Consider the following 27,701-nt stretch of genomic DNA (forward strand, 5'->3'; position numbering starts at 1 on the left):
TGTAGAACAGTTTGATCACTTTGCAAAATTTGTTTCCAAATCCAAAAAGTTCTAAAGATCTAAATAAAAAATTATGGTCTATTGAATCAAATGCTTTTAAAAAGTCAATAAATAGTATTAAACTTTCTGAATTAATAAAGGATCGATAGTCAATCATATCTAATATTAATCTTATGTTATTATGAATCTGCCTTCCTTTAATAAACGCTGATTGGCACTCATCAATCAATTTGGTTAAGACGCTTTTAAGCCTATTTGCATATACTAAGGCTAATAATTTGTAGTCGTTACATAAAAGTGTTATGGGTCTCCAATTGTCTAGCATTTGTAAATCTTTGTTTGGTTTGGGTAATAAGGTTATTAATCCTGTTTTCATTGTTGGGGATAGTTCTTCATTTTTTAAACAATCCAAAAAGCCATTAAATAACAAATCTTTAATGTCTTGCCAAAAGGTTTTATAAAATTCAATCGTTAAACCATCAATTCCAGGCGATTTTCCATTTTTCATTTGTTTTAGAGCTGTATCTAATTCGGATATTTTCAAATCTTCTTCTAACCATGTTTTATCATCCTCTTCCAATTTTTTAACCTGATCTTTAATCATATCAAAAACATATCTGCATTTTCTTTTTCAGTTCTTGATTTATACAGATTACTATAGAACATGTTAATTTCCTCACTTATTTTGTTTGGTTCCTCAATTATAGTACCATCCTTACTCAATTTAGTTATTTTTTTCTTTGTTTGTCTACGCTTCTCTAGACTATAGAAATAAGATGAATTTTTTTCTCCATGTTCAATCCACTTGGCTCTAGACCTTACATATGCTCCTTTAGCTTTAATCAAGTACACCTCATCTAGCTTATTTTGTAAAGATTGTAAGCGTTCTGACTCTTCCGCAGTCATACAGGGTTTACCACATAATAAATGAATTTGTTCAATTAGATTTTTCTGTTCACATACGCGTAGGGCAGACACTTTCTTTCCCGTTTCTATAGCTAATTGTTTCACATTATATTTAAACCATTCCCATTTACTGACATTAGTCATGCTCATATTGTTAATTTCTGATTTAAGTTCTTTAACTTGTTTACAGAAGTCTTCGTTTTGTAATAAACTATTGTTAAATTTCCATATGTTGTCAGATCTTTGTTGTTTACGTAGAGATAATAAGAGACTTATCAGACAATGATCAGTAAGTGGGGTTGACTGGGTCTCACATTTCGTAACATATGATGATACTGTTTGGGAGACAAGCCAATAATCTAATCTTGAACATACGTTTTTATTTGATGGACTAAACCAAGTATATTTCTTCGTATTTGGGTTTGTCATCCTCCAATAATCGATCATATTGGTTGTCGTACAAAAGTCACAAATAATGCTATCGTGTTCTGGTTGATTTCCTCTTTGTGGTTGTCTGTCAAGCCATGAGTTAGGAGCCAGGTTAAAATCGCCTCCAGTTATCACCTGGGTAGAACCATATGTAGTACTCCACTTTGCAATTAATTTACTTAAGTTAGACATCATATTTCTATTTAGCGACCTGTTATTGTATCCATACACGTTAATAAGAATAATTTTCTGTTCACAGACTTCTACCAACACCATGATCCAATGCCCCATTCTGTCGCTTTTATGATCAATAACTCTCCCTGCAAATTTGTTGAATAAGATCATAACTCCTGCTGAGTGAGTAGTACCATGTGAATAAAGAATACTATCTCCCCATTGATGTTTCCAAAATGTTTCCTCTTCCTTACCAGAATGTGTTTCTTGTAAAAACAAAATGTTTGCCTTAATTTCCTTGCAGAATAAGAACATGGCCTTACGTTTGACATTGTTTTTTAAGCCTCGAACATTTAAGGAACTTAATAGAACAGCCATCTATAAGGTAAAGAAAAAACAAAAACAAAAACGCAAGAACAAAATACAAAACAAGAACAGTAACGGCTTCCTTGGCACTTACTAGAAGAAAAAAAAAGTGCTTGAAGCAGGAATAAGCCTAGTGTCCTACCTATGTAATCATAACAGTACTCCGACCCTATCACAGTACTACCCCTTTATATATGCGGCAATTTTAGCTCTGGATAGCCCACGTTTAACTACGGCTTTGCTTTTTGACCCTCTCCTATTTTTTATTTGTGTATTTTTAACAGATATGTATATATAAACATATATATACACATACATACCCACATTTTATGGTTAACTTGTAGTGACTTCTTCAAGTGCATCTCACAGATCGATCCTTTTACCGTCTATTATTGCATAACCCTACTTTAGGAATGCTCTTTTGCCGTTGTTTCGAGCTTCCTGCACCTTGGGCCACAGCTTGATCCGAGCTTCACGGTCTTCTTTGGAGAAGTCTTCTTTAAATTTTATGTTCAGTTCTTTGCAGACCCTGGCCTCTTTGGATTTCCTCCATACTTCATCCCTTGCCGTCCTCATGCTGAACTGTATGATGATTGGTCTTGGCACCTTGTTGCTCACTGCATTGTCTTTCTTCCCCAGTCGGTGTACTGTATCAACCATGAGCTGCAGTTTTTCCACTGATACAGGAACCACTCTTGTTAGAATGCCGATCACTGTTTCACGTGTATTCTCGTTGTCCTTCTCTGTCAGACCCAAAATTCTGAGGTCCCATCTTCTGCGGTAACGTGCACTCTCCCGACAGCTCTCCTTTAATTCTTTGTTTTCCTTCATCAGCGACTCCACCTTCGTCGTCAGCTTGTCAATTTCCTCTCTGTTTTTTTGGGTCGCCTGTGTATTTACTTCAATGCGTTGTTCGAAGGCTTCCAACTTCTTTTCAAGCGAATCAAACCTTTCCTCGCATCTCTTTGTGAAGCCAAGTAAAACTTCATATACATTCTCGATGCTCACCTGCTTCTCAGTTATTTTGCTTTTCATTTTTTTGGGATTGGGACTTGGTAACGGAGTGTGGTCACCTATGGGTCTTCCGATCTCTTTCTGAAGTTCCATCTCTTCTATATCTTCATCCTCACATGCTTCCCGCATAGCAGCAAGGTTGTAATCATGGTCGGAGAGGCTACCTGTTAGCTTGGGGTTAGCCATTTTTATCACTCTAAGTTTATCTTTGTGTCTGCCTGAAGGTCTGTCAAAGTAACTTCCAGGGGGTTTCGCTTGCGTTCCACTTCCTTTGGAGTAACAGTTTGTCAGTAAAGTATTTTACAGGACATCAAAATCACGTTTCTTAATCAGACCCGCAGATTGTACAACCGCTTATTCCGCCATCTTTCTCTCCCCCCGTATGGCGGTAAAGACACGACTGCACACGCGGCACAGCTGCGGTGTCCGGGGCGCAGTGCGCAGATACAGAAACCGAGATGTGCACGAGATGTGTCGCGCGACACTGCAACCATAGCGGGGCTATATCAGTGCCATTTCTTAAATGTGTAAAATCTGTAACATAATGTTTGGAGTTTAGTCTGTTACTGTTGCTATTTTTACCATTTCTTCTTGGAGCAACTGTAACCCACATTATTTCCTTAGGGATTAATAAAGTATTCTGATTCTGATTGTTTCAGGATGACCTGCCATCATCCAATCACACATCTGCTTACCTGCATCTGTTGCTCGTTTCTCCTCGTCTTCTTTTCTCTTTTTTCTAAACTGAGCACCTGATGGCTTTGAACTTTTCTTGTCCATCTTGGTTTTAATTTTGCACTCCAGTATGAACAATCATCCCCCAACTCGAGGATCACCACAACATGATCTAACAGACCTACACCTTAGTTCACAGATTCACTTTGTTTATTCCTGGGATTTCACACAACCCAGGATTCAAATCATGAATACATAATGGGCTTGGATTTACAACATTATGAATGAAATGTGCTCTACTTGGAAGCAGCAGGTCTTCCTCCCCTTTCGACGGGTTGTGTGTGAGACTTTAAATCATCAAATAAATATAAATTTTAAATTGTTATTGATCCTTTACCCCGAGTCCTAAAGTGTATATTTATTTTCTTACTCTTCTTATATATACTGTTGGTTTACTTGCACTGCTGTAACTGGAGCCTCGTCGTCTCGTCTCTCTATATCCTGGACTGCATGTAGCGGAGATGACAATAAAGTTTACTTTGACTTCAGCAGCGAGCATGCGCACCGAGGGCTCTCGCGCTCACTTTTCGGGTATAGAATTTCGAAAAAGACATCGGTGCAAATTATAAGTCTGTATTATAATGTCTGGTGTTTTCGTGTTTGTATTTATTTTCTTTTATTTTGCGAGTTGGTTATTAGACGCTGCCCCAGCCGGTCAGAGACTCCCCCGCCGCCCCGCCCTCTCCTCCCTGAGCCGCAAGCAGCAGGCGCACCTCGCAAACGGAGGGCGCCCTTACTCCCAGCAAATGGGCGATAGAAAACCGATCGGTGCCTGTGACATCCCCGCTATGCGCTGGCATGACGTCGGGCAGCATGAGTGCGAGTAAATGGGCGTAATGCCGCCCCCCACCACAATGCCGCCGCGGGCAAGCGCCCGTGTCGCCCTTATCAAAAACCGCTGCTGACATAATGTGGATCCGAAGGTCCACAATTGGCCTACCTGGGGTTGAAAGTCTCGATAAATGCAGAGCGTTTCGGCGGGTACACCGGCTTCCGCGAGTGTGCCGCTTATTTTGAGCGATGAAAAGATAATAAAATATAATTTTATTTTTATATTTCAATATCACAATAATCTTCCAATTTAGAACTACAAGTTAAAAAAGAACTAACATAAATAAATTACACTTCAGCTAAATACTTTAATTTATTTCCCCAAACCACGCGGAGCCGCAGCTTGCTGACCCCTGATCTAACGTAGGTGTTTTTGTTCAGTTATCCGTGAGACCGGGCAGCACGGTGGCGCAGTGATTAGCTCTCTTGTCTCACAGCAACGTGCTGAGTTCAACTGCACCACCTGATCGGGCCTGTGGGGGGTTTGCATGTTCGCCCCGTGTTTGCGTGGGTTCTCCCGCTTCCTCTCACAGTTTAAGGTCCATATGCAGTTAGTTAGCGGTGTTAGGTTAATCTAAATTGCCCATAGGTGTGAATGTGAATGGTTGTCTGTGTCGGGCTGGTGACCTGTCCAGGGTGTAAACCACGCCCCCTTTGCTTGACGCACAGATGTGTAAAATAACTAATCGTCGGTGATGAGCAGATGAAGCCTCATAAAGCCTTGAAGCTTTCCATTCAGTTGCTTCAAACAAAGGCTCATTTCTCGAGCTTCATGTGCGCACAAAGCCCCCTGCTGGTCAAAGTCTTTATTGTCGTTTAAATTGTCCGTGATTGCCTCTTGCAACAGTGTAGGCATGGAATGGAAATACAAACACCTTAATTTGATTTTGTGTGGTGAATTCATTCATCTAATGTGTTTTTGATGAACATGTGGATAATGGAAATAAAGCCCTATCAGTGTTAGAATGCATGGCAATAGGATTTCAGTCAATGTTTGATTAAATGTAATAATGAAATGTTAAAACTGTTCCAGTGGTTTCAAAAGACAGTGACTGTGCGTATGAGTACTGGGGTGATGGTAACTTTAGTCATTTTATTAAGAAATAAATATTTTTCTCGCCGTGCTTGGACTCAGTTGATTGATGTTTTTAGAAATAACCTTTCTGGCTCTGGAGAAAACCCTTGCACATGGTGCCAGGAGGCAGGGTTAAACAGGTTAGTTGTACTGCTACACTTGAGAAGGTTCCTCCACCTAACAAATCCCACTTTAAGCCTCGGTGCCACCGCTGCCAAAACATTCACAGCATAATCAGTTGTGCAATCTAATAAAACAGCAAGCAGAGCAGGTGCAGGCTCAGCCAGCATTTTCATATTTTCATCTCTGGGGATTTCTGGATGTGATATATTTAACCAGTTGTTGTGCCAACAGCACCTTCAGTTTTCATTAGTATTTGACTCCTCCCATAGATATTTATTTGTTTGTATTGTATTTGTATTTTTTGTATTTCCTTCTGATATCTGTACCTGAGCTGAGGTAACGCAAAAATTTCCCCGTCGCGGGATCAATAAAGTCTTATTTTATATTGACAGTTGACACTGTCACACACTCCTGACACCTTTTAATTCTGCTGCTTTTTGTTCTTAGTAATATATCTGAATATACTTGAATCAAGATATAGGCCTGTGTTCCTGAACTCACAGTACACACACTACTAACATATGATTTATAAAATATGATCCTGGAAGAGAATATAAAGTATTCAAAATAGGTCAACCTTAAACATAACAAAGTCCAGCAGGAAAGGAAGCTGAGAGATTACTGAAAGAGAAGTAAAGAAAAACACAGTGTAATCAGAATCAGAATCAGAATACTTTATTGATCCCTGGGGGAAATTATTTTTTGTTACAGTGCTCCATTTTAAACCAACATTAAGACAAGACAGACAATACGCTAACTAAGAATAGTACAATATATACATATATATACATACATACATACATAAGTCACTTATAAATAAATATTTGGAAAAGAAACATGTGTAGCTGTAGCAGCAAACAGTGTGTTAAGTGGATGCGTTGTACAGGGAGATGGCCACAGGCAGGAATGATTTCCTGTGTCGTTCAGTGGTGCTTTTCGGTAATCTCAGTCTCTCACTGAACGAGCTCCTGTGACTGACCAACATGTCATGGAGTGGGTGGGAGGTGTTATCCAACATTGTCTTTATCTTGGACAGCATCCGCCTCTCCGACACCACCTTGAGGGAGTCCAGCTCCATCCCCACAACATTGCTGAATGAATGAAGGCAGCATGGTGTTAAATAAGGTGTTTGATCATTCTGGTTTATCAAACGTAGAGTACTTGCTACTTTTTCAGTTACTAATAGTTTTTATTGAACATTGCAATGAGCAAAGCTGCTGAAATAAACAACAGAGAGCATCAGTTCAGGCTTACGTTTTTCTTTTACAATATTAATTCATCCATCCATCCATTCGCTTCCGCTTATCCTTTTCAGGGTCGCGGAGGGCGCTGGAGCCTATCCCAGCTGTCATCGGGCGAGAGGCGGGGTACACCCTGGACAGGTCGCCAGTCTGTCGCAGGGCCAACACACAGGGACAGACAACCATTCACACTCACATTCACTCGCACATTCAAACCTAGTGGCAATTTGGATTATCCAATTAACCTATCCCCACAAATATTAATTCATTTAACATTTATTTTTACTTCTGGTAGTTTATGCACAGTTTTCCAGTACTACAGTTTTATGTGTAATGAAGTGTTTTGTTTTCATGCTGTTGTATAAATTTCTCCACCACATTAAAGACAAACTGATAAGCATGGTTTGATGGACTGCTGTGTTATAGAGGCAGACCTCATGTCAATGTCAATAATAACCAGTGATTATAACGAAAACTTTGGAGAAAACCATCAATTGTTTATTGTTTCTGCACCACACTGACCTAAAGGGGGCAGCAACACATGTTTAATGCGTATGGCCTGCCGAGAAACTCAGAAGAAGAAGAAGAACAAGCTAACATTGGCTTGTGCTAACGCGTCTCTGGCTGTGTTTAGTACATTTTCTGTGGAGACAGGATGGCTGAGAAGAAGCTTCACGGAGACTTTAGTAGAAACATACTGGTAGGTTAGAACCACCGTGTCAGGCCTTGATAAAGGGGCCAGGTTGTGACTGCGAACCCATTGTGTGGAGTACGGTCTTAGCAGCGGCTGTGCTATCTACTAAGCTAGCTTAAACGAAGGCTTCTTTTAACTTTAAAGTATAATTTAACGAACCTGCCAGTCGTAAAATAACCCGAGTGGTAGCCATCACATTTAAATGGAAGAAAATAAATAATGTGTTCTTTTATTTTTATTAAAAGGTCTATTTGTTTTTCTTATGTTTACCACCAAACATGAATATTCGTGCATGTTGATGACGTAGCGTCCCTGAGTGCACAGTAATTATTGGTTTTACATCCTCACTTCAAACACGCAGCAGGTCTTGAACATAATTGGTATTAGCTTAAAGTGTCCTCAAAGTAGGTCGTGTGGTATGAGTCTCCTACTCCAGTTTACCCATCTTCCCTCATAATGTGTCCAGAACTGAGGTCCCCGCTCGGGATATAGAAGCTCCAGACTTCACGTGGGAGGATATGATACAGCAGTAATGGGTCCAAGGAAGAAGTCTAATAAATTCCACGCTTTGGTGGGCAGCAGTGGGGAAGATCTTGTGCAAAGACTCAGTGAGCCCAAAGACTACATCAATGAGCTGTCCCATGAAGTCCTCTGTCATATATTCAGGTATGCTGCGCTCAGGCTACACTTATCATTTGTCGTATTTACTATGCGTTGTAGAGACCAGTGTGTTGGCTCATTATGCCAGTCAGTATTGGTACCTTTGACTGCCACACACCCACTGGAAAACAAGATAACGTTTGGTCCATGATGGTGACTGTATGTCAAAGAGAACAAGACTGTGGACAAGAATGGACGTAGACTGGGTGGAAAGAGAAGAATGTAACCTGTTAATGTTGCGTAGATGGAAATAGGCAGAACGGTACACCTACGGCTTCCGTTAGGCAAAGTCAAGCTGTATAATTCAAGCACGGTCTGAGACTAAGTCAGCAGCTCATCTGCATATGTTATTACAGCTCTTACTTCTGGAGCCTTACTGCAGATTTCTCGCTGTGTAAAACAAACCGCGGTGGCTGGAACAGCTGCAAAGTTCGCTTTTCTTTTCTTCATGTCGGAGTTTGTTGATCGGAAGCTTCGATGAAGGACTCCCGCTCGCTTTTCCCAGTAAAAGTTTTAATGGTGATCACAGGAACAGCTTCTGAGATTTTAAACATCGTTGTCTTGTTTGTAGGTACCTGCCCATGAAGGATATCATGTGTATGGAATGTTTATCTAGAAAGCTTCGAGAAGCAGTAACTCTGTACCTGCGAGTGGTCAAGGTGGTGGACCTGTGTGCTGGTCACTGGTGGGAGTATATGCCTTCAGGTACAGTACAACCAGTCTGCCTTTCACCAACATACAACAAAGAGCGTGCTATGGTACCCTTTTTTTGGCATTGCCGTTCCCAAATATGAATTCTGATGTTGTCAGTTTTAATAATGAATGTATCGAGCCTAAGCTCCAGGTCAGGCTGAGAGTTTAGTGGTGTTTTTACTGGCCTGCAAAAATCTTTTATTTTTATATCTTAAAATTTTAAGATATTTACTTAATAACAGTAACTCTATAAAATAATGGTCCCATGTTTCCTTTTAGACTCACTCCTGTTTTGCTGTGTAACTTCTGGTGATGTTTCAGGTCATATTTATGCAGAGTGTTTTTCACCTCCAAGTAAGTTTGAACACCAAAACACAAAGAGCTTTGGTTAGCAGGAGGTCCTGGACGTGTCTAAGTCATACTCTGACAGTGCAATAACATGTGGAGACCCTTAAACACAGAACGGGATAGAGATGCATGTTCAAGCCTTGCAACTTTAAAACTAAAATGAGCAAAAATATCTTTGCTCATATTTCTAATACAGTGGAACGCCGACTTACGAAATGAATTCGTTCCCGAGGGTCTTTCGTTAGTCGAAGCACCCATCGCTCCTTTGGAGTGAACGACAGGCTTTAGGCTACTTGCTAACTGCAACAACAATACGTCGTTCAAGTGGAACAGCGAAGCGCAAATACGAAAGCCAAGAGGGCTGTCACATGGTTCGGAAGGCATTGTGGGCTCAGCCAATCAGAGCCGGCGGATTTTGTTACGCAGGCCCGTAACACGGGCAGAAATATTGGCGTTCAGTCCCTGCATAACTTGAATTTTTCGTTAAATGGGGCATTTGTAAGTCAGGGTTCCACTGTACTTTTAACGACTTAGGTTTTTTTCACCTTCTGTTTATATGTGTGTAAATGCGTCCATAGTAACCGGTTTATGCTGCAACCCTTTTGAAACATTGAAAAAAAGGGATTTATTTATGTTTGTTGTGCTTTATCTTTAGGCTTTACAGATAGCAGCTTTTTGCTCCTATTGAAGAAGATGCCAGATCTGGAGCAGCTGTATGGTCTCCACCCACGATACCTGGAAAGGAGACGAATCCGTGGTTTTGAGGCGTTCAGTATTCCAGGAGTCCTGGAGGCTCTGCAAGCCTGCCCAAATCTGCTGGTGGGTAAACAGTATGTGACTGATCTGCTGTGTATTAAATAATTAACACGTGTTTTATGTTCTTTATTTGTTGCTACATTCTCTGACCTGGCAGACTGATGATATGTGTAAAGGCCCTTTGCTGTAGCTAGCGCACGCCGGGTCCCATTTGAAAGAGCCTTAAGGTGTAATCGTTGAGTTACGTTTGCAGTTACCTTCGCTGATGTCATTTCAGGGCGTTGAGACTTCCCACCTGGAGCTGGTGGAAGCCATTTGGAACTACATGCCCCAGGTTCACATTCTCGGAAAGTTCCGCAACCGTAACGGAGCGTTTCCCATTCCCGCTGAGAACAAACTCACCGTCCCCATAAATGCCAAGATCCAGACCCTCCATCTGGTGGGTGAGTACAACATAATGACACAGACTTGGTCCAAATACATCAGAGCTACTATCCAAAATTCTGGATGTAAGTCGGCGTCGTGTCTGCTGTTGTGTAGATGTGTGGTTGTTAAAAAGAACAGAAGGATAATCTTAAGGTCTAAAGTATCTGTGTCCTTTTATATTTACCAACCCAGGTGTGAATGTTCCCGAGATCCCCTGCGTGTCCATGCTACGGCACCTTTACCTGAAGTGGGTCCGCCTTACCAAACCACAGCCGTTTAAGGACTTTCTGTGTGTGAGCCTAAGGACCTTTGTTATGCGCAACTGTGCAGGGCCGACCAACTCTCTCAAATACGTTCCCCTGATTACCGGCTTGGCTTCAGCCCGGAACCTCGAGCAGCTGGAGCTGGTACGAGTTCCCTTCTTGGGAGGGCTGATTCAGCACGTGGTGGAGGACAGCTGGAGATCAGGTGAGCAGCTGTTTGTAGACACCGCTGCACTTTCAGTGCATCTTTAAATCACACTGTTGTTCAGTAGGATTGATTCATGCATGGCTTTGCTGTTGTTGTTTTAATGCCTGCGTGTTAGAATTTACATGTTCATGAGTGTCACATGGAAATGAATCACATTACCTGGAAACAATCGTTAACCCTTTAAAACCTGAACCATGAAATTACTACCAGAAATCTTTATTTTTTGATGATGGAGTGTTTGTTGAACCTTTAGACAAAATATATATAGAAATATGTCACATTTTAATCTGCATATATGAGTATTTGTATCACATTTGCTCCATAAGCGATATTTTTGCAGTGGCGTCATTAAAAATGTTTTTTTGAGGGTAAAATAAAAAAGCTACACTGACGATGCAGAAGTCTCAAAAACACATGGATCACATACGATACGCTCGGCTTTGAAGGGTTAAACTCGCGGCCCACGTCACCCCTACTGTGGCGTGAAGAATGTAACGCAGTTTGGACCCCGAGGTGACTTTTGTCGTTCGATTGAATATGGTGACAATACGAGCAGAGAGTCCCAACATGCTGAGGTTGTGTTCGCTCAGTGACACACTAGTGCGCACACTTATGTCTGCAGTTTTATTTAGTTAAACACCACACAGTGACAGAGCTGCTGCCACATGTCTGCACAGGCAGAGAGCACCAGTGTGTTCATTGGGTCGTTCAATGAAAGGCTCCAGTTAACAGGGAGGAAAAAGATGTCTTGTTATACAATATTTGAAATTTAAAACAAAACATTTTCAGAAATCTTTGTTTTCTTGTTTGTTTTCGTGCTGCTTGAACAGTAAAGTGACCGCGACCCTGACGCAGCTTGTTTTCGTCTGTGTTTTATAGCAAAGAGTCTTTCAGGTGTTTTCACTCGTTTGTGTCCGAGCTGTTCAAGAGTCTGTGGATTTACATGACGTGTCCCTACGTTTGTCTTCAGCACTTCAAACACTACTTCACTTCTGTACTGTAGTAATATTTTGCTGTTTGTTTTGATGTTGACGGCGTATCCAGGAGGATTTCGGAACCTCCACACCATTGCGTTTGGAGCCTGTAAGAATGCCCTGGAGGTGGACTTGGGCTACCTCATCATAACTGCTGCTCGCAGGTACCTGCTTACGAACAGTGCTGTGTGAGAGGGATTACAGAATCAGGACATTCTGCTGCATATTTCATAGCTTCAGTGTTCAGATGTGGTTAAAACATAAACGCCAGAAATAACTCAGAATAATATGTGCACCAGGGCAGTGACATTAACAGGTTTGTGACACATTTGACACGATTGGATTATTTGATGTTTGCATGAAGATGCAGGCGTTGCTGAAATTCTCACTTCCTTCTGTGTTGTGTATCAGGCTTCACGAGCTGCGTATCCAGCCTTCACTGACGAAAGATGGAGTCTTCTCAGCTCTCAAGATGGCTGAGCTGGAGTTTCCCCAGTTTGAGACTCTTCATCTGGGTTATGTGGATGAGTTTCTGCTGCAGTGTTAGTGCTTCCTCTCAAATATCTTTTGCTTTGATGAAAAGGCGATAAGCAGCTGACGAAGCCTTAAACCAAGAGGAGAATGAATAGTAACTCTGTAATAAAGCCCCATGTTCAGTACACTGATGATGGAAACGAGGCTTTTCCTGCTTTTATTTAAACTCAGGTAAAATGAGCCATTCGGAGCTGGTGAAATATGGGCTGGCGGATGTTATCGAGAACCCAGGAATCATCACTGATATTGGGATCAAGGTGGTGAATGAGGTGTTCACCAATATTAAATACCTGCTAATCTACAACTGTCCTCACCTCCACAACCCTCACCACTGGATTACTGGTACATTTTTGGTTTTGGTGAATAATAACAAATGCAGCCTTTATTATGCTGCAGTGTTTTTCCCTCTCACATCATTGGAAAAGTATAGTGTTGTCATGCATTTGGACCATGCTGTCCCCGTTTCTGTCTGCAGATCAGTCCAGATGGAGCCGTCTGGTTGATCTCACTCTGGTTCGCTGTCACGCCATCAAGCTGGAGTCTTTTTCCCAGTTTGTAGAGTTGCTGCCCAGTCTGGAGTTCATCTGTCTGGACCAAATGTTTCGAGAACCACCCAAGGTACGTTTGTTATGGTCGCTTTCTCGAAACGAATCATCCCAGAGACGCGTCGTCTTCAAAGGGAGCAGATTTCAAAAGAACTGCATGGCAAGTGTGTCAGGCTCTTTACAGAGGATCCTGCACTGGTGCATTCATGCAGTGCATCAGTGTGACTGCCGTGCTCTTAATGAACCCGAGTAGCTGGACTCATTTGTACGTGTTAGTCCTGTGCACACAGGGATTTAGTCGTTATCACCTCACAGCAACAATTTGTAATCGTTTGTGTGTTTGTGTGTGCGCACCTGTGTGTTAGGGCTGTGCCAGGGTGGGTCTGAGTGCAGGAACTGGGATCGGTGTGTCCTCAGCACTCGTCAGCAACCAGAACTCAAACAATGACAATGAAGACCACCATCACCACAATGAGCCAAACATGCCTCCCCCACCCATCAACAACATAAACAACCAACGGCGGCGGCAGCAGCAGCAACACGATGGCAAGTCTCACTGGCTTTAATAATTAAATACCAACAATTGTATTAAAATAAACGTCATATGTTTTTAATAATGCTGATGGCCCACAAGTTGGATGTCGGTTAGAAAATGAGGAGGAGTTCTGGAGTAAGTTGGATGAAGCGGTGGAGTGTTCCCAGAGTGGACGGAGTCGTGGTTGGAGCAGTGCTAAAGGACACATGTGCTGGATGGAGATGGCTATGAACACATACTTCAGAAGAGGAGGAACACTGAGTAACATAAGACTAGACGCGCATAGGTAGATTATATCTTATGCAGATGGAGGAACCTGAACGAGACTGGAGAGTACACAGTGGTGTCATGGGCCATGAAGTGGTAAAGGAAACTGTCAGGGAGGTGTTTGGTGTTTCCTCTGAGCAGAGGAAGGAGGACGAGGAGACTTGGTGCTGGATGATGGAATGAGAGAGTACAAGAAAGTATTTAAAAGAAGAGATTTGCAAAGAAAAAGTGTGATGGTTAAGAAGACCACAGTAGACATGAGCACTAGGAAAAGGGTGTGTAGTTCGTGGTGTGTGAGGGTGGACACTAAGAAAGAAGAGAAGGATGTGCAGCAGATTTGGTTTAAGGATAAAGACGAAATGTTAAAATGAGGAAAGTGTGTGTGTTGAGAAGACAGGAGTGCTGACACACAGCTTTTCTTCTCTGCCTGAGCGCTTAATGCACTACAACATGACTTTTTCACACATTCATACCAGCTTTGTTTTCTGTGCTTAAGTGCTTTCTAGCTAACGTTTATACACGTTGATGGATGAGTCACAGAGGAACTTGAGGCTGGTATCCTGCTCAAGGATGTTTAGCATGCAGACTGGAGCAAACGGGGATCGAACTTTACAATTAATAGTTTCATGGCTGTAGCGATACCTCATGAGCTACAGCCAGGACTGACTGAGGAACAACCCCCTGTGAGCAAGCACTTGGCAACAGCGGGAAGGATAAACTCCCTTTTAACAGGAAGAAACCTTTAGCAGAACTGGGATCAGGGAAGGGCAGCCATCTAGTCTAGCCCTAACTATATGCTTTAGCAAAAAGGAAAGTTTGAAGCCTAATCTTGAAAGTAGAGATAGTGTCTGTCTCCTGAATCCAAACTGGAAGCTGGTTGCACAGAAGAGGGGCCTGAAAACTGAAGGCTCTGCCTCCCATTCTACTTTTAAATACTCTAGGAACAACAAGTAGGCCTGCAGAGCGAGAGCCAAGTGCTCTAATAGGGTGATATGGTACTACAAGGTCATTAAGATAAGATGGGGCCTGATTATTTAAGACCTTGTATGTGAGGAGCAGGATTTTGAATTCTGGATTTAACAGGAAGCCAAAACAGGAGAAATCTGCTCTCTTTCTAGTCCCTGTCAGGACTCTGGCTGCAGCATTTTGGAGCAGCTAATAAAAGCATGAACTAGTTTTTCAGTGTCCTCTGAGACAGGATATTTCTGATGTTGGAGACATTGCGCAAGAAACCATACTTTTTAAAAAATAGAATAAAATATGTGCGTTGAAGGACATGTCCTGGTCAAAAATGACTCCAAGGTTCCTCACAGCGTTACTGGAGGCCAAGGTAATGCCATCCAGAGTAAGAACCTGCTTAGAGACCATATTTCTAAGCTTTTCAGGGCCGAGTACAATAACCATATCAGCAAATGCAAGCCCTGATATGAATCCTGTGACAGTTTGACTGTGTGCTTTGTACTTATCGATATAATGTGAGAACGATTAAACCTACCGTGCTGGGATAGTGCCTCGGACTGAATCATTCTTTGTTGCATTAATTTAAGTCAGACTAGAGAAGTGGTTGAAATTCTCAGTGAGGGAGTGCTGTGAGTTATTCATACATGCCTTTCCTGTGTTTACAGAGTCATGTGTATCATGTGTAAACATGATTAGTAAAGTTACACCAATACTCACCATGACCTAAAAAATGCTGAACCAGTCTGGCTGTTTAAACAGATGCTGTCTTGTTTCCGTCGCTGATCCGTTGTGGGTGAAAGTCTCAGTCTGCAGTCGCTTAGTTGGAGCTTGGGGGGACAGTCATGCATGTTTTCATCCCTCACTCTTTTTGTTCCAACGCAGCTGTAGGTTGACAGGGCGCAGCGCGTCACACACGGCGTGGAAATGTTTTTCAACCTGTGGTTCTGGCATAGTGCGACCTTTAACCTTCACTTCTTCAGTTATATAAAGTATTTTACTTCGTACACTGTCGTAGAAGATGATGGACGTAATGTTGAGTTACAGAACTAGCGCTTGTTTTTACAGCACCAGCAGAAGTAAATGGAGTGGAGGAAGAAGATGAAGAGGATGAAGACGAGGTAAAAATGTTCTGTATTTCACCCTGTGAGACCCAACCCATCACAAATAGCCAGAGATAACAGATGTTTATTAACCCTGATAACAAAGCCCATAGAATGTTTTTGCTACATCATGTTGAGTATGATATAGTTCTATGATGTAGTTCTGTGATGTAGTTCTGTGATGTAGTTCTATGATATAGTTCTATGATATAGTTCTATAATATAGTTCTATGATATAGTTCTGTGATGTAGTTCTATGATGTAGTTCTATGATGTAGTTCTGTGATGTAGTTCTGTGATGTAGTTCTATGATGTAGTTCTATGATGTAGTTCTATAATATAGTTCTATGATGTAGTTCTATGATGTAGTTCTATGATATAGTTCTATGATATAGTTCTGTGATGTAGTTCTGTGATGTAGTTCTGTGATGTAGTTCTATGATATAGTTCTGTGATATAGTTCTATGATGTAGTTCTATGATGTAGTTCTATGATATAGTTCTGTGATGTAGTTCTATGATGTAGTTCTGTGATATAGTTCTGTGATGTAGTTCTATGATGTAGTTCTGTGATGTAGTTCTGTGATGTAGTTCTGTGATATATATTTTGTATGGTTGGGTGTTTTTGGCGAATTGTTGTTAACAACAATGTTCACTTTAGACAAAAAGAGTTTGGAAATAATGACAAGTATTGATCATGTTGATGAGACGGAGGTCTCAGAAACGCACGTGTCAAATATGATAGATTGTAGGGCTGATAGTCAGGGTTGGGTTCTGATATGAGTGTTAACTTTCTGGGAAGGAGAACATGGACGTTGAGCCTCAGATCGAGCTGAAGGAAGCAGAGGCTGAAGAAGGCGACATGGCTCCGGGGCCCAGTCACCAGGCTCCAGCATCACAGCCACCTGATGAGGAACAAGCAGGTCCGACGTTGGTCTTTCACTGAACAAAGCAAGCAGTGTTTGGAAAAATGAAGGTATAAATGACATGTTGCATACACTTTGCACATTAATATTTGATTTTAATTCCAGGTCCCAGTGGTTTAGTCCAGCAGTGCAGATCAGCTTGTGCCAACGTGCCCAAACCTTCACAGGTCATCTCGGACTCGGACAGCGAGGAAGAGGAAGGCCTTGTTTCCAGGTTAATGCCACCTTCATGTTTGGAGCAGCCGGCCTCATGTACAAAAGGTGATGCACGATACGGCTCACAGCCAGAAGGCACCAGCAAGTGCTTGATGATTGGATCGTGAGATGGTGGACAGACATTCAGGATGTGTTTTGATTCAAGCGTCTTTCTTCATGTATCAGTCCGATATTCTTAATTTGATTGTAATTATGACGGCTTAAAAACTGGCTGCTGGTGTCGAGGTTTGTAAAGGGTGTGTTTCGTCTCCAGGTAAAGGAAAGACTCCGCTGAGGAGGGGCAACAGTGTGGCTATATCCATGGCAGTCGCTGATCAGCCAAAGACTCACGCTGCAGAGAACAGCTGTGAGAAGAGCTGCCAGGTGACCAGTGAACAGATTAAGGCCGACATGAAGGCTGCTACTGAGAGCAGCAGGAGGAGCAGCGGTAAAGGAACTACTACTGAGGCTGTGGAGGCCGCGGCAAGACCAGGAGCTAGCGGGACATCAGAGGATACTCCAGCATCAAGGACTGGAGTAAGGACAATGACCGGCTCATTGGTCAGAGTTGGACCTGCAGGAGCCACATCGGGCCATGCGGGTGGATGTAGGAGCGTGGTGATGGATGCCACCCATGGAACAGCCCCTGACAGAGCTGCGAGTGGCAGAGAGGGCGCAGAGCGACCCTCTGTCCCTCTGAGTTCTGGTCCTGCCAGTGTGGACAGAGTGGAGCCCAGAGGTGGTGCTGTAAAAAATGATCCCAGGAGACCAGGACCTCAGACTGCTCAGGGGAAGAGGCAGCCTTCCTCTGCTGCGAGCTCAGGATCACAGCAGGAGAACTTTGTTCCAAGGCGACCTTTAACCCGATCGTGCACCCGCACGTCCTCTGTGCCGTTGGTCTCAGAGACAGGTAAGACTGGAACAACAGGAATCCAGCTTCTCAGGAGTGAAACTTAAAGCTTTTCTTTCTTCTATTCATGGCTCCGTGCAGATGTTAGTATACATCAGGCTCAGTACATCGCTGTGTTTAAAACCTCTGTGAAGTTGTTTGTGATTCGGTTGCTATTTACTTTTGTTCACTCAGAACAAAATCTGTCACACATGTTAACATGGCCACGCTGATCCAGACATCAGGCAGCATGTGAGAGGTAGATGTGCAACGAATATGAAGATCAGAAGGAGAATCTTTTAGTTTTGGTTGGCAGTTTTGTAGGAATGGGGTCTAAAAGACACGTTGATGGTTTGGAGGAAGTAATTATTGAAGTTAACTCAGAAAGATCGACTGGAGAAAAAGAGTCTGACTTAACATCAGTGGTGCTAAGAGCAGCTGTAGATAATATTACATCTGTTGGATGATTATTGGTCATTTTTCTCTAATGGTTCAAATGTTATTCATGAAGTCGTTACTAGTTAAGGTTAGAGGGATGGTTGGCCCGACAGAGCTCTGACTGTCAGCCTGGCTACAGAGCTGAAGAGAAACCTGGGGTTGTTCTGATTGTCACAGGAGCTGCAGGAGCTGCAGGATCCACAGTCCAACCTAACGAGGATGTGAAATTATTAACAAGATCATTCAGAAGCTAAGCTGAGAAATTTGCCTCAAAAGTGATTCGAGTGCGTACGATACGATCCACAAGTTTCTACAGTGATTTGGCTTTTAAGGAATTACATCCGCACGCACACGAACTTTGAGCAGACAGTTTTTGACAAACCTCTACATTCAAACCTGAATAAATGGACTCGCGCGTGTCCACGTGGGGTTTTAAAACAAGTTTTACTTTGCCGCTTCAGCTGCACAAATGGAAGCTGTGTTCAGGTTCCTGTGTACAGCTGGGACATCGAGGCTTCCTCTTTGTTGCAGAGCAGCTCTGCTGGGAAACAGATTTACCAAATGTAGTAAATGTTCTGTATAAGTTCTCAGTGACGTTGATCTCACAGTCAGAGGAAGTTTTCTTCTTTTAAAACTGGTGCCACGGGTTTGTCTGCTGGCGGCTGAGGTACAAAGCAGTGTTACAGCCACATTAGCAATAAAAATTGTATTGAGCATTTTAAGAAAAAAGTCTGAACGCTGTTTTGAGGAAAAAAGTGGAAATCTACTTGGAGGAAAAAGTGAAAATGTGCAGATTACATTGTTGTTTCCACGGCTGCTGCACCGTCAGACACGCGCCGTGCAGAGGAAACAAACTGATCGGCCTCCTTGTGATACAGCCTCTTTATTGCAGGAGTTTGTGACCATCCAGCCTTTTCATGTTGTACAAGTCCACTCTCCCACGTTTGTGGGGTTTTCCATCTGACCTGATTCACCATCTCACAGCAGTGTCTTTTCAGCCTCTTTGCAGGCAGGTGTGTTTAACCTTGGACTCTGTTATTTTGTGTAGATCTTTCCAGAGCCAGGCCTCGAATGGCAGTGAGGAGGAAACGAATGGCTGACAAATCAACCAGCACTTCGGACCCGGTGACTGAGGACGACCATGTGCAGGTACGTGTGCGCTCGGACACAAACACGGGGACTGGCACTTTACTCTGTGATCCAAAGAAAAGCACACAGATGTTTTTGTCCTTGGTTCCTTTCTGGTTAAAGTTTGGTCAAATGGTTCTGCAGTGTGTTTTTATCAAAGATGTACTGAGATGGTTTTGCTTGTATAGATTTTGTCTCTGAAGAGCAAGAACCTGGTGGGAATCACTCTGACCAACTGTGGAATCACTGACCTGGTCCTTAAAGACTGCCCCAAAATGATGTTCATTCACGGTACTCATATTTGATAATTAACTTACATTAATGTTTTGTTCTGCCAAAAACTAAAAACATAAGGTGTGTGCTATCAGAGTGCTTCTAGTCTTTAGTTACTTTTTAACATTTAAAATGAACTGCAGTAGATGTAACTGCAGTAGATGAACTGCAGTAGATGAACTGCAGTAGATGGACTGCAGTAGATGAACTGCAGTAGATGAACTGCAGTAGATGGAACTGCAGTAGATGGAACTGCAGTAGATGAACTGCAGTAGATGAACTGCAGTAGATGGAACTGCAGTAGATGTAACTGCAGTAGATGAACTGCAGTAGATGTGACTGCTGCTACTTTTCTGAGTGTTCGTGCTGCACATGAGCTGTAAAATGTTCTTGCATCTCCCGAGGTTCTTATATTCTGCGTTTGAGAAACGAATTTGTCTGTAAATGAGTCACAAAATTGTCAGTGCTGGTCACTGCATGTTCAAAACAATTAGTCTTCACTCTTGTTTGTTAAGAGATCATGTTTAGGCCAAACAGTGGGAAGGAAAAACTCCCTTTTAACAGGAAGAAACCTCCAGCAGAACCAGGCTCAGGGAGGGGCGGGGCCATCTGCTGTGATTGGTTGGGGTGAGAGAAGGAAGACAGGATAAAGAGAGACAGAGGTTAATAATAACTCATGATTAAATGCAGAGAGGTGTACAGGCGCTCTGTGAAGCACCCAGGAGCCCAGACCTCCTGTGGAGGATTCAGGGTCACCTGGTCCAGCCCTAACTATATGCTTTAGCAAAAAGGAAAGTTTGAAGCCTGATCTTGAAAGTAGAGATAGTGTCTGTCTCCTGAATCCAAACTGGAAGCTGGTTCCACAGAAGAGGGGCCTGAAAACTGAAGGCTCTGCCTCCCATTCTACTTTTAAATACTCTAGGAACAACAAGTCAACACTAACTAGTTTTTTAGCTTCAATCTGAGATGAATGTTTTTAATTTTTGGCAGATTGTGCAAATGCAAGAAGTCATTACTAACTTTTGTACTTTTTAAAAATCAAATTGTCGTGTTTCAAACGCTCCAAAGTGCCCGCGACATCTTTGGTTATGCTGAGTTGGAAGGTCTCGAGTAATCAGCGTCTTTGTGTGTTTACACTCTACAGCTACCAGATGCCGCGTGTTAAAGCACCTGAGAGTAGAAAGTGCCCCCATAGTAAACAGATTTGACTACGCTCAGTGTAAGAAGCTAGACATGGAACAGGTCCTGGATCAGATCCTGAGAATGCCCCCTGAGAGGAATCGCATAATCTACATGCGTCCTATGCATCAGGTTGGTGACCTTTGGTCATTAGAAATCTTAACTGCTGGTGTATAAAATGTTGTAATGTCGCAATACTGCAACAAAAAGCACTTTTCCTGTGGCCGGGGTGTCAGACTCACTTCACATGGCGAGCCACATACAGCCACTTCGATCTTACAAAAAGCTTCAGCAAAGACAGAAACTGTAAAAAATAAAGGTTTTTACTGTAGTCGTAAAAAAGCAGGACTGTGCTACAGTGGAAAGTGAAAAACAAACTTGTTAATTACTTTGTGTTGTATGAATGGCAATGATGGAGGTTTTTACCTGTGGGAAAAACTATAAACTTATACAGATGCAGTCGAATGTTCTGCTTGTTTGTGATGAGCAGATCAAACAAGTTGAGCACTATAACTTCATGCAGAGCCTGAGCCATGGCTCTGTGCTGCACACATCTCTGCCATTCACAGACTGTATGGAGTTTATTTTATAGACTACAAGAAAGCGAGAAATGTATGAAAAATAAGAGAAAGGTACACATTGGGCAACATGTGTTATCTACTTACTGCTACTATTACCAGGGAGAACACAGGTGAGGTGTTTGAAATGTTTTGTCCCCCACAATGGGAAAAGGATCAAAATAAAAATGGGGATCACTTTATTCTGCTGGGCGAATGTGGCCCGTGGGCTGTGTTTGACACCCCGGCTCTTCAGACCTTTGGTTGTGCCTGTAAAGCTGTTGACAGCAGATATAACTGTGCTTGCTGAAAACAGCTGGAACATCTGGCTACATAAAAGAGAAGCTCTCAGACTCAGACATGTTCTCTCTGCTAAAATCACGATAACGTTAAACAAGATGAAGATAAACAAATGTTCGTCTCATTTTCCAGACACTTCTATGTGAAACACTCAGTGTAATTCTGTCTGTCTCATGTTGTCAGATTGACTCGGTAGCATTGGAGCGCCAGCTGTTCCAGGGGCCGTATCCTTACCACATCGCTATAGTGCACGAATTCAGCAACCCGCCAAATATACGCAACAAAGTTCGCATTCGCAGTTGGATGGACACCATAGCTAACATCAGCCAGTGAGTAGTGTCACATGCAACATTACACAAGACAGCAGTGGGCTGCTGTGTGTGTGCGTGGACGTGTCTGTGTGTGCGTGGACGTGTCTGTGTGTGCGTGGGTGGATGCGTGTGTGCGTGGGTGGATGTGGACGCGTCTGTGCGTGGATGTGGGTGCGTCTGTGCGTGGATGCGTCTGAGCGTGGATGTGGATGCGTCTGTGCGTGCGTGGGTGGGTGCGTGTGTGCGTGCGTACATGTGTCCGTGCGTGGGTGTGGGGCCTTTGATGGTAGTGTTTCGTCAGCATAACAGCTGCTGTGGACTTCAGTAACACATTTGCTTATAGGGCCACTGATCTGTTATAGTCACACGTGTTACATGAACAGGGTTGTGTTGCTGCTTTTATTTACCAAACTTCAGAAAACTGAAGGGTTCTTGTACAGATGTAGATGAAGCAGGTACTAGCAGCCAGCAGCTGGACGATGATCCGGGTGATCTGGATGTTGGACTCCTTCATGGGGCTGCAGTGGGACATGGTCTGAACCGAGGGCATCCCAGGAGGTAATAACGGTGCAGACGACAGGGCGGTCGAGCCCTCTTACCTGCTGGGACAAAGTGTCCCTCAGCCCTCTGTTCGAGGTGTCCATCTGCATGAATGAAGGGGAGTCAGACGTTAGGTGTGTGAAGCAGGGGTCCCCCCTTCTTTACCTGCACAGATGCTACCTGGCACTGCTCCATGCACAAGTTTGGCATGATTGATCGATCGATTGAATCTGCAGTGATAACTGTCCCCAAGAACCGCCTCACCTCTCTTTTGGTCTTGGGATACAGGCTGTTTTCTTCTCCGCCTGAGGACGTCTTCAGAGTGGTACTCCAAATACTGCACCTCCATCTGTCCAACGGCACACTTCTTCAGGTTGGCTGTGAGCCCTACCTGCTCCAGAGGTTTTAGAACAGTGGCCAATCGCTGGAGGCGGCGGGGCCTCACGAGAAGGCCCTGCCATCTCCTCCTCCCCAAAGCCGGCGTCGCACGACCTCGTGTCACCACTGAGTACAGCTCAGACACTACAAGCCCCGCCCACAAGCTTCCACTAAAGGTTTTTAAAGCGCATCTCTCAATCCCAATCCGTCGACGCCGTTCAGAGATGCTGCAGCCTTTACTGCGTTTTGCCCTTGTATTTATTTGTAGTGGCACTATGGGATATTTGTGTATGTCCCCATGCACGCACCTAACCTCCACCTGCTCTGCCTCCACCAATGGCCCTGGCTGAACCAGGGTCTGCGTGCAGCCCTATTCCATCCCCATATACCCTCTTGGCACCTTACCAGTACGTCCCTCCTGGACCGGTGGAAGGTGTTGGAGGGCTGGTGCCCCACCTGTCCCACCTCCATCAGCAGGCACTCCTGGCGCTGGTGTCCCGGCCGCCCACACCTCCAGCACTTCCGCTTCAGCATTTGCGAGGCTCCCTGCGAGTTAGGACATCGCCTTTAGTTGGTGGAAGGTGCGGGGCGATGGTGGCGAGCGAGTTAGAGGCTGGCAGTCGTGGCAGCTTCTCCACAGCCAGCACGGTTGACGTAGAGCCCCGACCAGCTGTGGCTGCTCCAAGGGTGACCCGGCCACTATGTCAGGTTTGCACTCGGCCTGGATCCACCACTGTCTGCATGGTGGTTAGATCCACCAGCATCGTGGCCACTACCTCTACTGGCTGTACTGGTTGCAGGCCCAACACATGCACACTGTTGCTCTGTTTTATTTTAAGCTTTTTTCCAAGTTTGCTCTGTGCAGGACTCGTTCCTGCTGCAGCTCGCTCCTCCGGGTCCAGCTGGCTCCTGAAATAGCAGGAAATTATCACCAAATCATTCCCACCTGTGCTGCCAGCCTCCTGGCACTGCCCCCGAACCCTACTCTGCAGTGGAGCTGCAGACCACATCCCCACCACAGATGGCTGTGGCCTATACTGTGTCCACGCGCTTAAAACAAGCGTGACTGGTTATTCTCAGCACAGACGTTAATGAGCAAGTTTCAAACAAGAAAGAGCAAAACGAAACAAAAATGGAACAGTGGTCATTAGTAAGGGAGTTATGTACTGTCTATAGAGTCACTGCTCTTTATGAAGCCAAATTTCAGTTTTTCATACATGTGTGTTTGTCTCTAACAGAGAGCTAATAAAGTACGAGTTCTTCCCAGAAGCCACCAGGACAGAAGAGGATGTGAAAAAGTTTCCCAGATACCCCTGGGGCCGAGACATCTACACACTGGAGGGTAACGTGTTTACGTCACATCGCTTGTTGAATTTGTTTTCATAAGTGCTTGCTTATATTCTGCCTCCTCTGGGAGTCGAGGTTTGTTTTTGGTCAGTGACGTTATGGAAGGATCTGTTTGGTGTAGTTTCACACTGAGCCGGGCTCAGGTGGGAGGAAAGGTGCACCGCTCTAAACGTCACTGTTTTATCATCTCTGATCTTGTTTCTGTGTGGATGTAAATGTGAGAAAAGTGATGGCGAGTCTGTAGTGTATTGATTGTTACTGGCCATCTACAGATGGTTTTCACTGCCTCACCCAGCTGATCATTCCTGGGTCAGCTGACTGCTTGCTCTACCTTTGCAGCCACACTGATAAAATCCACCCTGGATGTAGAAACTTCTCTTCCTTGTTTGAATAGCAGTGACTTATTTACTACACTGGTGAACTAGCGCACTGAAGGAGTTACTGACAGGCTAGTTCTTAAGCTCCTCATCAAACACACACTACCGCTCAAACGTTTTACAAAAAAAGTTTTTCCAGTTTTTATTGAAAATCATACAGTTTAATGTCTCATTGCATTTTGAAATGAAAGCATAGGACAAATAAGAAGTTAGAGTGAAAAAACTATCAAAATCAGTTTATAGACCAAATATATTCTGACTCATCAAAGTCGCCCCCTGTGATATAACAGCTGAACACAGCCGTGGCTTCTTTCTACAACACGAATCAAATCTTCTCCCACATCTGGAGCAGATGTTCCCATGAATGTGGACCTTGTAGCTGCTTTGCTTTCGCTCTTCTGTCCAGTTCAAACCAGCTCGATGGGTTTAGGTCTGGAGACTGTGCCGGACCTCCATGTTTCCAAGCTCATCTTGTTCTTTGTTCCTGAGGTGGTTCTGCCACAGCTTGGACTGTGTGGGGTCTTTATCCTGCTGTAGGATGAAGCCCTGACCAACTCGGTGCATGTAGGAAGTAACAGCAGCAGCTTTCAAGGCTGATCAGCCTCCGTTGCTGCAGAACAGATTTAAAATGTTTACCCGTGTTGTCCCTGAAAAAGGCCTTTTTGTATAATTGTGAAATGTACATTATTTTACAGTTTTGGTGACCTTACCTTTGTTTTAAACCGCTGGCAGCTCAACACTTACCTTTGTACCATTTCAAGCTGTTCACTGGACTTGAACGACTGCAACAAATAACTGTATAACTGTTCTCAGACGTTTGACTGGTAGTGCATGTTCTCACCATCAACTCTTTGTGATGTCACTGCTCAGGATTGGTGGATGGAGCGCCCTACAGCATGATAACAGACTTCCCTTGGCTCAGGACCCTGAGAGCAGCGGATCCTAACGGCTATTCCCGCTACGACTTTGAAGACGATGAAAGCAGTGAGTGCGTCAGTCTGTCAGCAGTTTCTCCGTGCGGCTGCTCTCTGTACTCAAACGGTTTTCTCTCCTGTGTTAGCCACTATCTACGCCCCACGGCGCAAAGGACAGCTGTCGGCTGACATCTGCATGGAGACCATTGGGGAAGAGATCTCGGAGCGGCGGCAGAGCAAAAGAGGAGTGTTTCAGAGAGTAGTGGTCCTCTTCCTTCATCACTGTGATACTCCAGGCGAACCCGTGGATGACGACTACATCTAGAAACCAAAGACCGAGAACCAGAAGGATGTCAGCCTCGACGCTCGGGCTTCTGACTGAAAACACTTGGTTTTATTAAAAAATGAGAAAGTTGGTTTCCTGTTGAAAGCTGCAGGTCAGCACTGACATGCACATAATATTTAATGACTCTTCAGTAGCATTACGGAGGAACAGCAGAGTCTAAGGCTGCTCACAAGGGGGCGCTAATGAGCTGGACAGTGAAACGTGGACACTGTGGGGAGAGGGTGATGATGATGTTTCATTTGGCTCACACCGAAGGACGGCTCTTTTCAATTCTTTGAAAAAATACAAGAACATGCCTTCAATCTTTATTTGGGGGATTTGATAAGCTCGAGATCTGTGCTGGTTTTCTCTTTTATCATACACGACTCTGAACGTATGGTAACTCATTAATTCCAAGAGTAAATAAAAAAGGGTCAAACATGTGACGTTGTTGATTTTGTTCCAAATAAAGGCTCGAGTCCTCCTGCCTTCGCTGGCAGCATTGTCTGCACGACTGCAGTTTTCTGTCGCACTGCAGTTGGGAAGCGTTCCCGTGTCGCTGTTTGTCGAGTTTGTTTCATCAGAAAGCAGAATAAGCAGAGACCTGTTTGTTGCTGAAGGATATGTAAAACAACTTGATGGTTGACCGTCAGTCACCTCTGCACCTTTTGAAGCTCCTCTGTCGGAGCTACAGTCGCATCGTGTGATTGAGTGAGAATATAGATATGTAGCTCTTAATGTTGACCTGACGTATTCACATTGCACACTCGGAGCTAACTCTGTGTTGTCAGAACCAATCAGAGGGCCCGTCTCCTAGCATCCTTCTGTGGCACATCTAAAGTTGTGCTGATATAAGCTGAGAGTTACACAACAGCTGATGTTCTCAGGCCCAGCAGTTACAGTCGTTCATTCGTAATGCTTTGGCTTCGTGGATGCTGAACGTGGACTTTGTTAAAGGATTAAGGTCGTCTGGCCTCGTACGGTCGGGCCGCTTCTGTTTTCCTAGCCCGACTCTGCTCCACACGTCCTTGGTGTTTGTGGTCTTTCTGCTGTGAAATGCAGCCCCTCCCCGACGTCTCCCTGTGCCGATGTGCTTCAGTGACTCGTCTTCTGCTCGTCCTCTGCTTTACAGACTGTTCAGCTCGGCTTTGTGTGAACTTTGAACTAACTTACTAATTTAACCACCCAGCAAGTTTGTTTCATTGTTCATCCACCTTTCCACTGTCTGCTTCTTATCCAGTGTTGGGCTGCAGGAGCAGTCGTCTAAACAGGAGACCAGGACCTCCCTCTCCACCTCCTCCAGGTCATCTGGGGAGACGCCAACGTGTCTTTCAGCTGACTTGGGAATCGGTGCATCCTCGACTTTTATTTTCACTTATTTTGAACCAGCTGTCCTAATCATCCCCGCACCGTCCTGATGATATCCACCTAAAAATGAGCCGCTTTGGTTTGAAGTGTAGTTCTGCAGAGCTGTCGCGCTTATACTCTCACAGCTGTTTTAGTCTCCAGTTCATTAGTGAAACATTACGTTTCCAGCTGTGTTGGTCAGTCTTCTGAGAGCTGCTGGCATCTATAACGACTGGCTGCTCGTCGAGTTCGTTCTGATCAAGTTACCACTCAAATACATTTATGAAATCAATAGTTCTTAGAGAAATATCCATATTTACTGTGTTTCCAGTTATACAGTTACAGGAGAGCCAGTGGGTGACACAAACCAGAGCTCTGGCAGCTGTGGAGACATGGCAGGTATACCTGCATATTTCATCCC

At 43.8% G+C, this 27,701-nt stretch overlaps 1 protein-coding gene across 2 annotated transcripts; it reads left to right on the plus strand.

Moving 5' to 3' along the window:
- Positions 1–7,433: 7,433 nt before the first annotated feature.
- fbxo38 (F-box protein 38) lies at positions 7,434–26,376 on the plus strand. 2 transcript variants are annotated; one of them, XM_082552675.1, is made up of 22 exons: positions 7,434–7,594; positions 8,055–8,254; positions 8,820–8,953; positions 9,945–10,108; positions 10,323–10,488; positions 10,664–10,939; positions 11,987–12,080; positions 12,328–12,458; positions 12,622–12,792; positions 12,926–13,068; positions 13,361–13,541; positions 15,823–15,875; positions 16,659–16,779; positions 16,888–17,043; positions 17,252–17,887; positions 19,353–19,453; positions 19,621–19,723; positions 20,850–21,016; positions 21,925–22,070; positions 24,209–24,312; positions 25,565–25,678; positions 25,755–26,376. In XM_082552675.1, the coding sequence occupies exons 2-22, from the start codon at positions 8,121–8,123 to the stop codon at positions 25,931–25,933; spliced, it is 3,474 nt and encodes a 1,157-aa protein (XP_082408801.1). In that variant the 5' UTR covers positions 7,434–7,594; positions 8,055–8,120; the 3' UTR covers positions 25,934–26,376. The 2 variants fall into 2 exon arrangements, with proteins under 2 accessions (XP_082408801.1, XP_082408802.1); XM_082552676.1 differs by having other exon boundaries at positions 16,662–16,779.
- Positions 26,377–27,701: the final 1,325 nt, after the last annotated feature.

The sequence above is a fragment of the Aulonocara stuartgranti genome (genome assembly GCF_965226115.1).
Source record: "Aulonocara stuartgranti genome assembly, chromosome: 2".
Taxonomy (NCBI): Eukaryota; Metazoa; Chordata; class Actinopteri; order Cichliformes; family Cichlidae; genus Aulonocara; species Aulonocara stuartgranti.

Excerpts from the sequence above, each read along its gene's own strand:
- fbxo38 (XM_082552675.1), top strand. The coding sequence starts at position 8,121 with ATGGGTCCAAGGAAGAAGTCTAATAAATTCCACGCTTTGGTGGGCAGC. Across the intron at positions 10,489-10,663 it reads CCAGACCCTCCATCTGGTGG|GTGTGAATGTTCCCGAGATC; the intron begins GTGAGTACAACA and ends TTACCAACCCAG. Across the intron at positions 21,017-21,924 it reads ACATGCGTCCTATGCATCAG|ATTGACTCGGTAGCATTGGA; the intron begins GTTGGTGACCTT and ends TCATGTTGTCAG.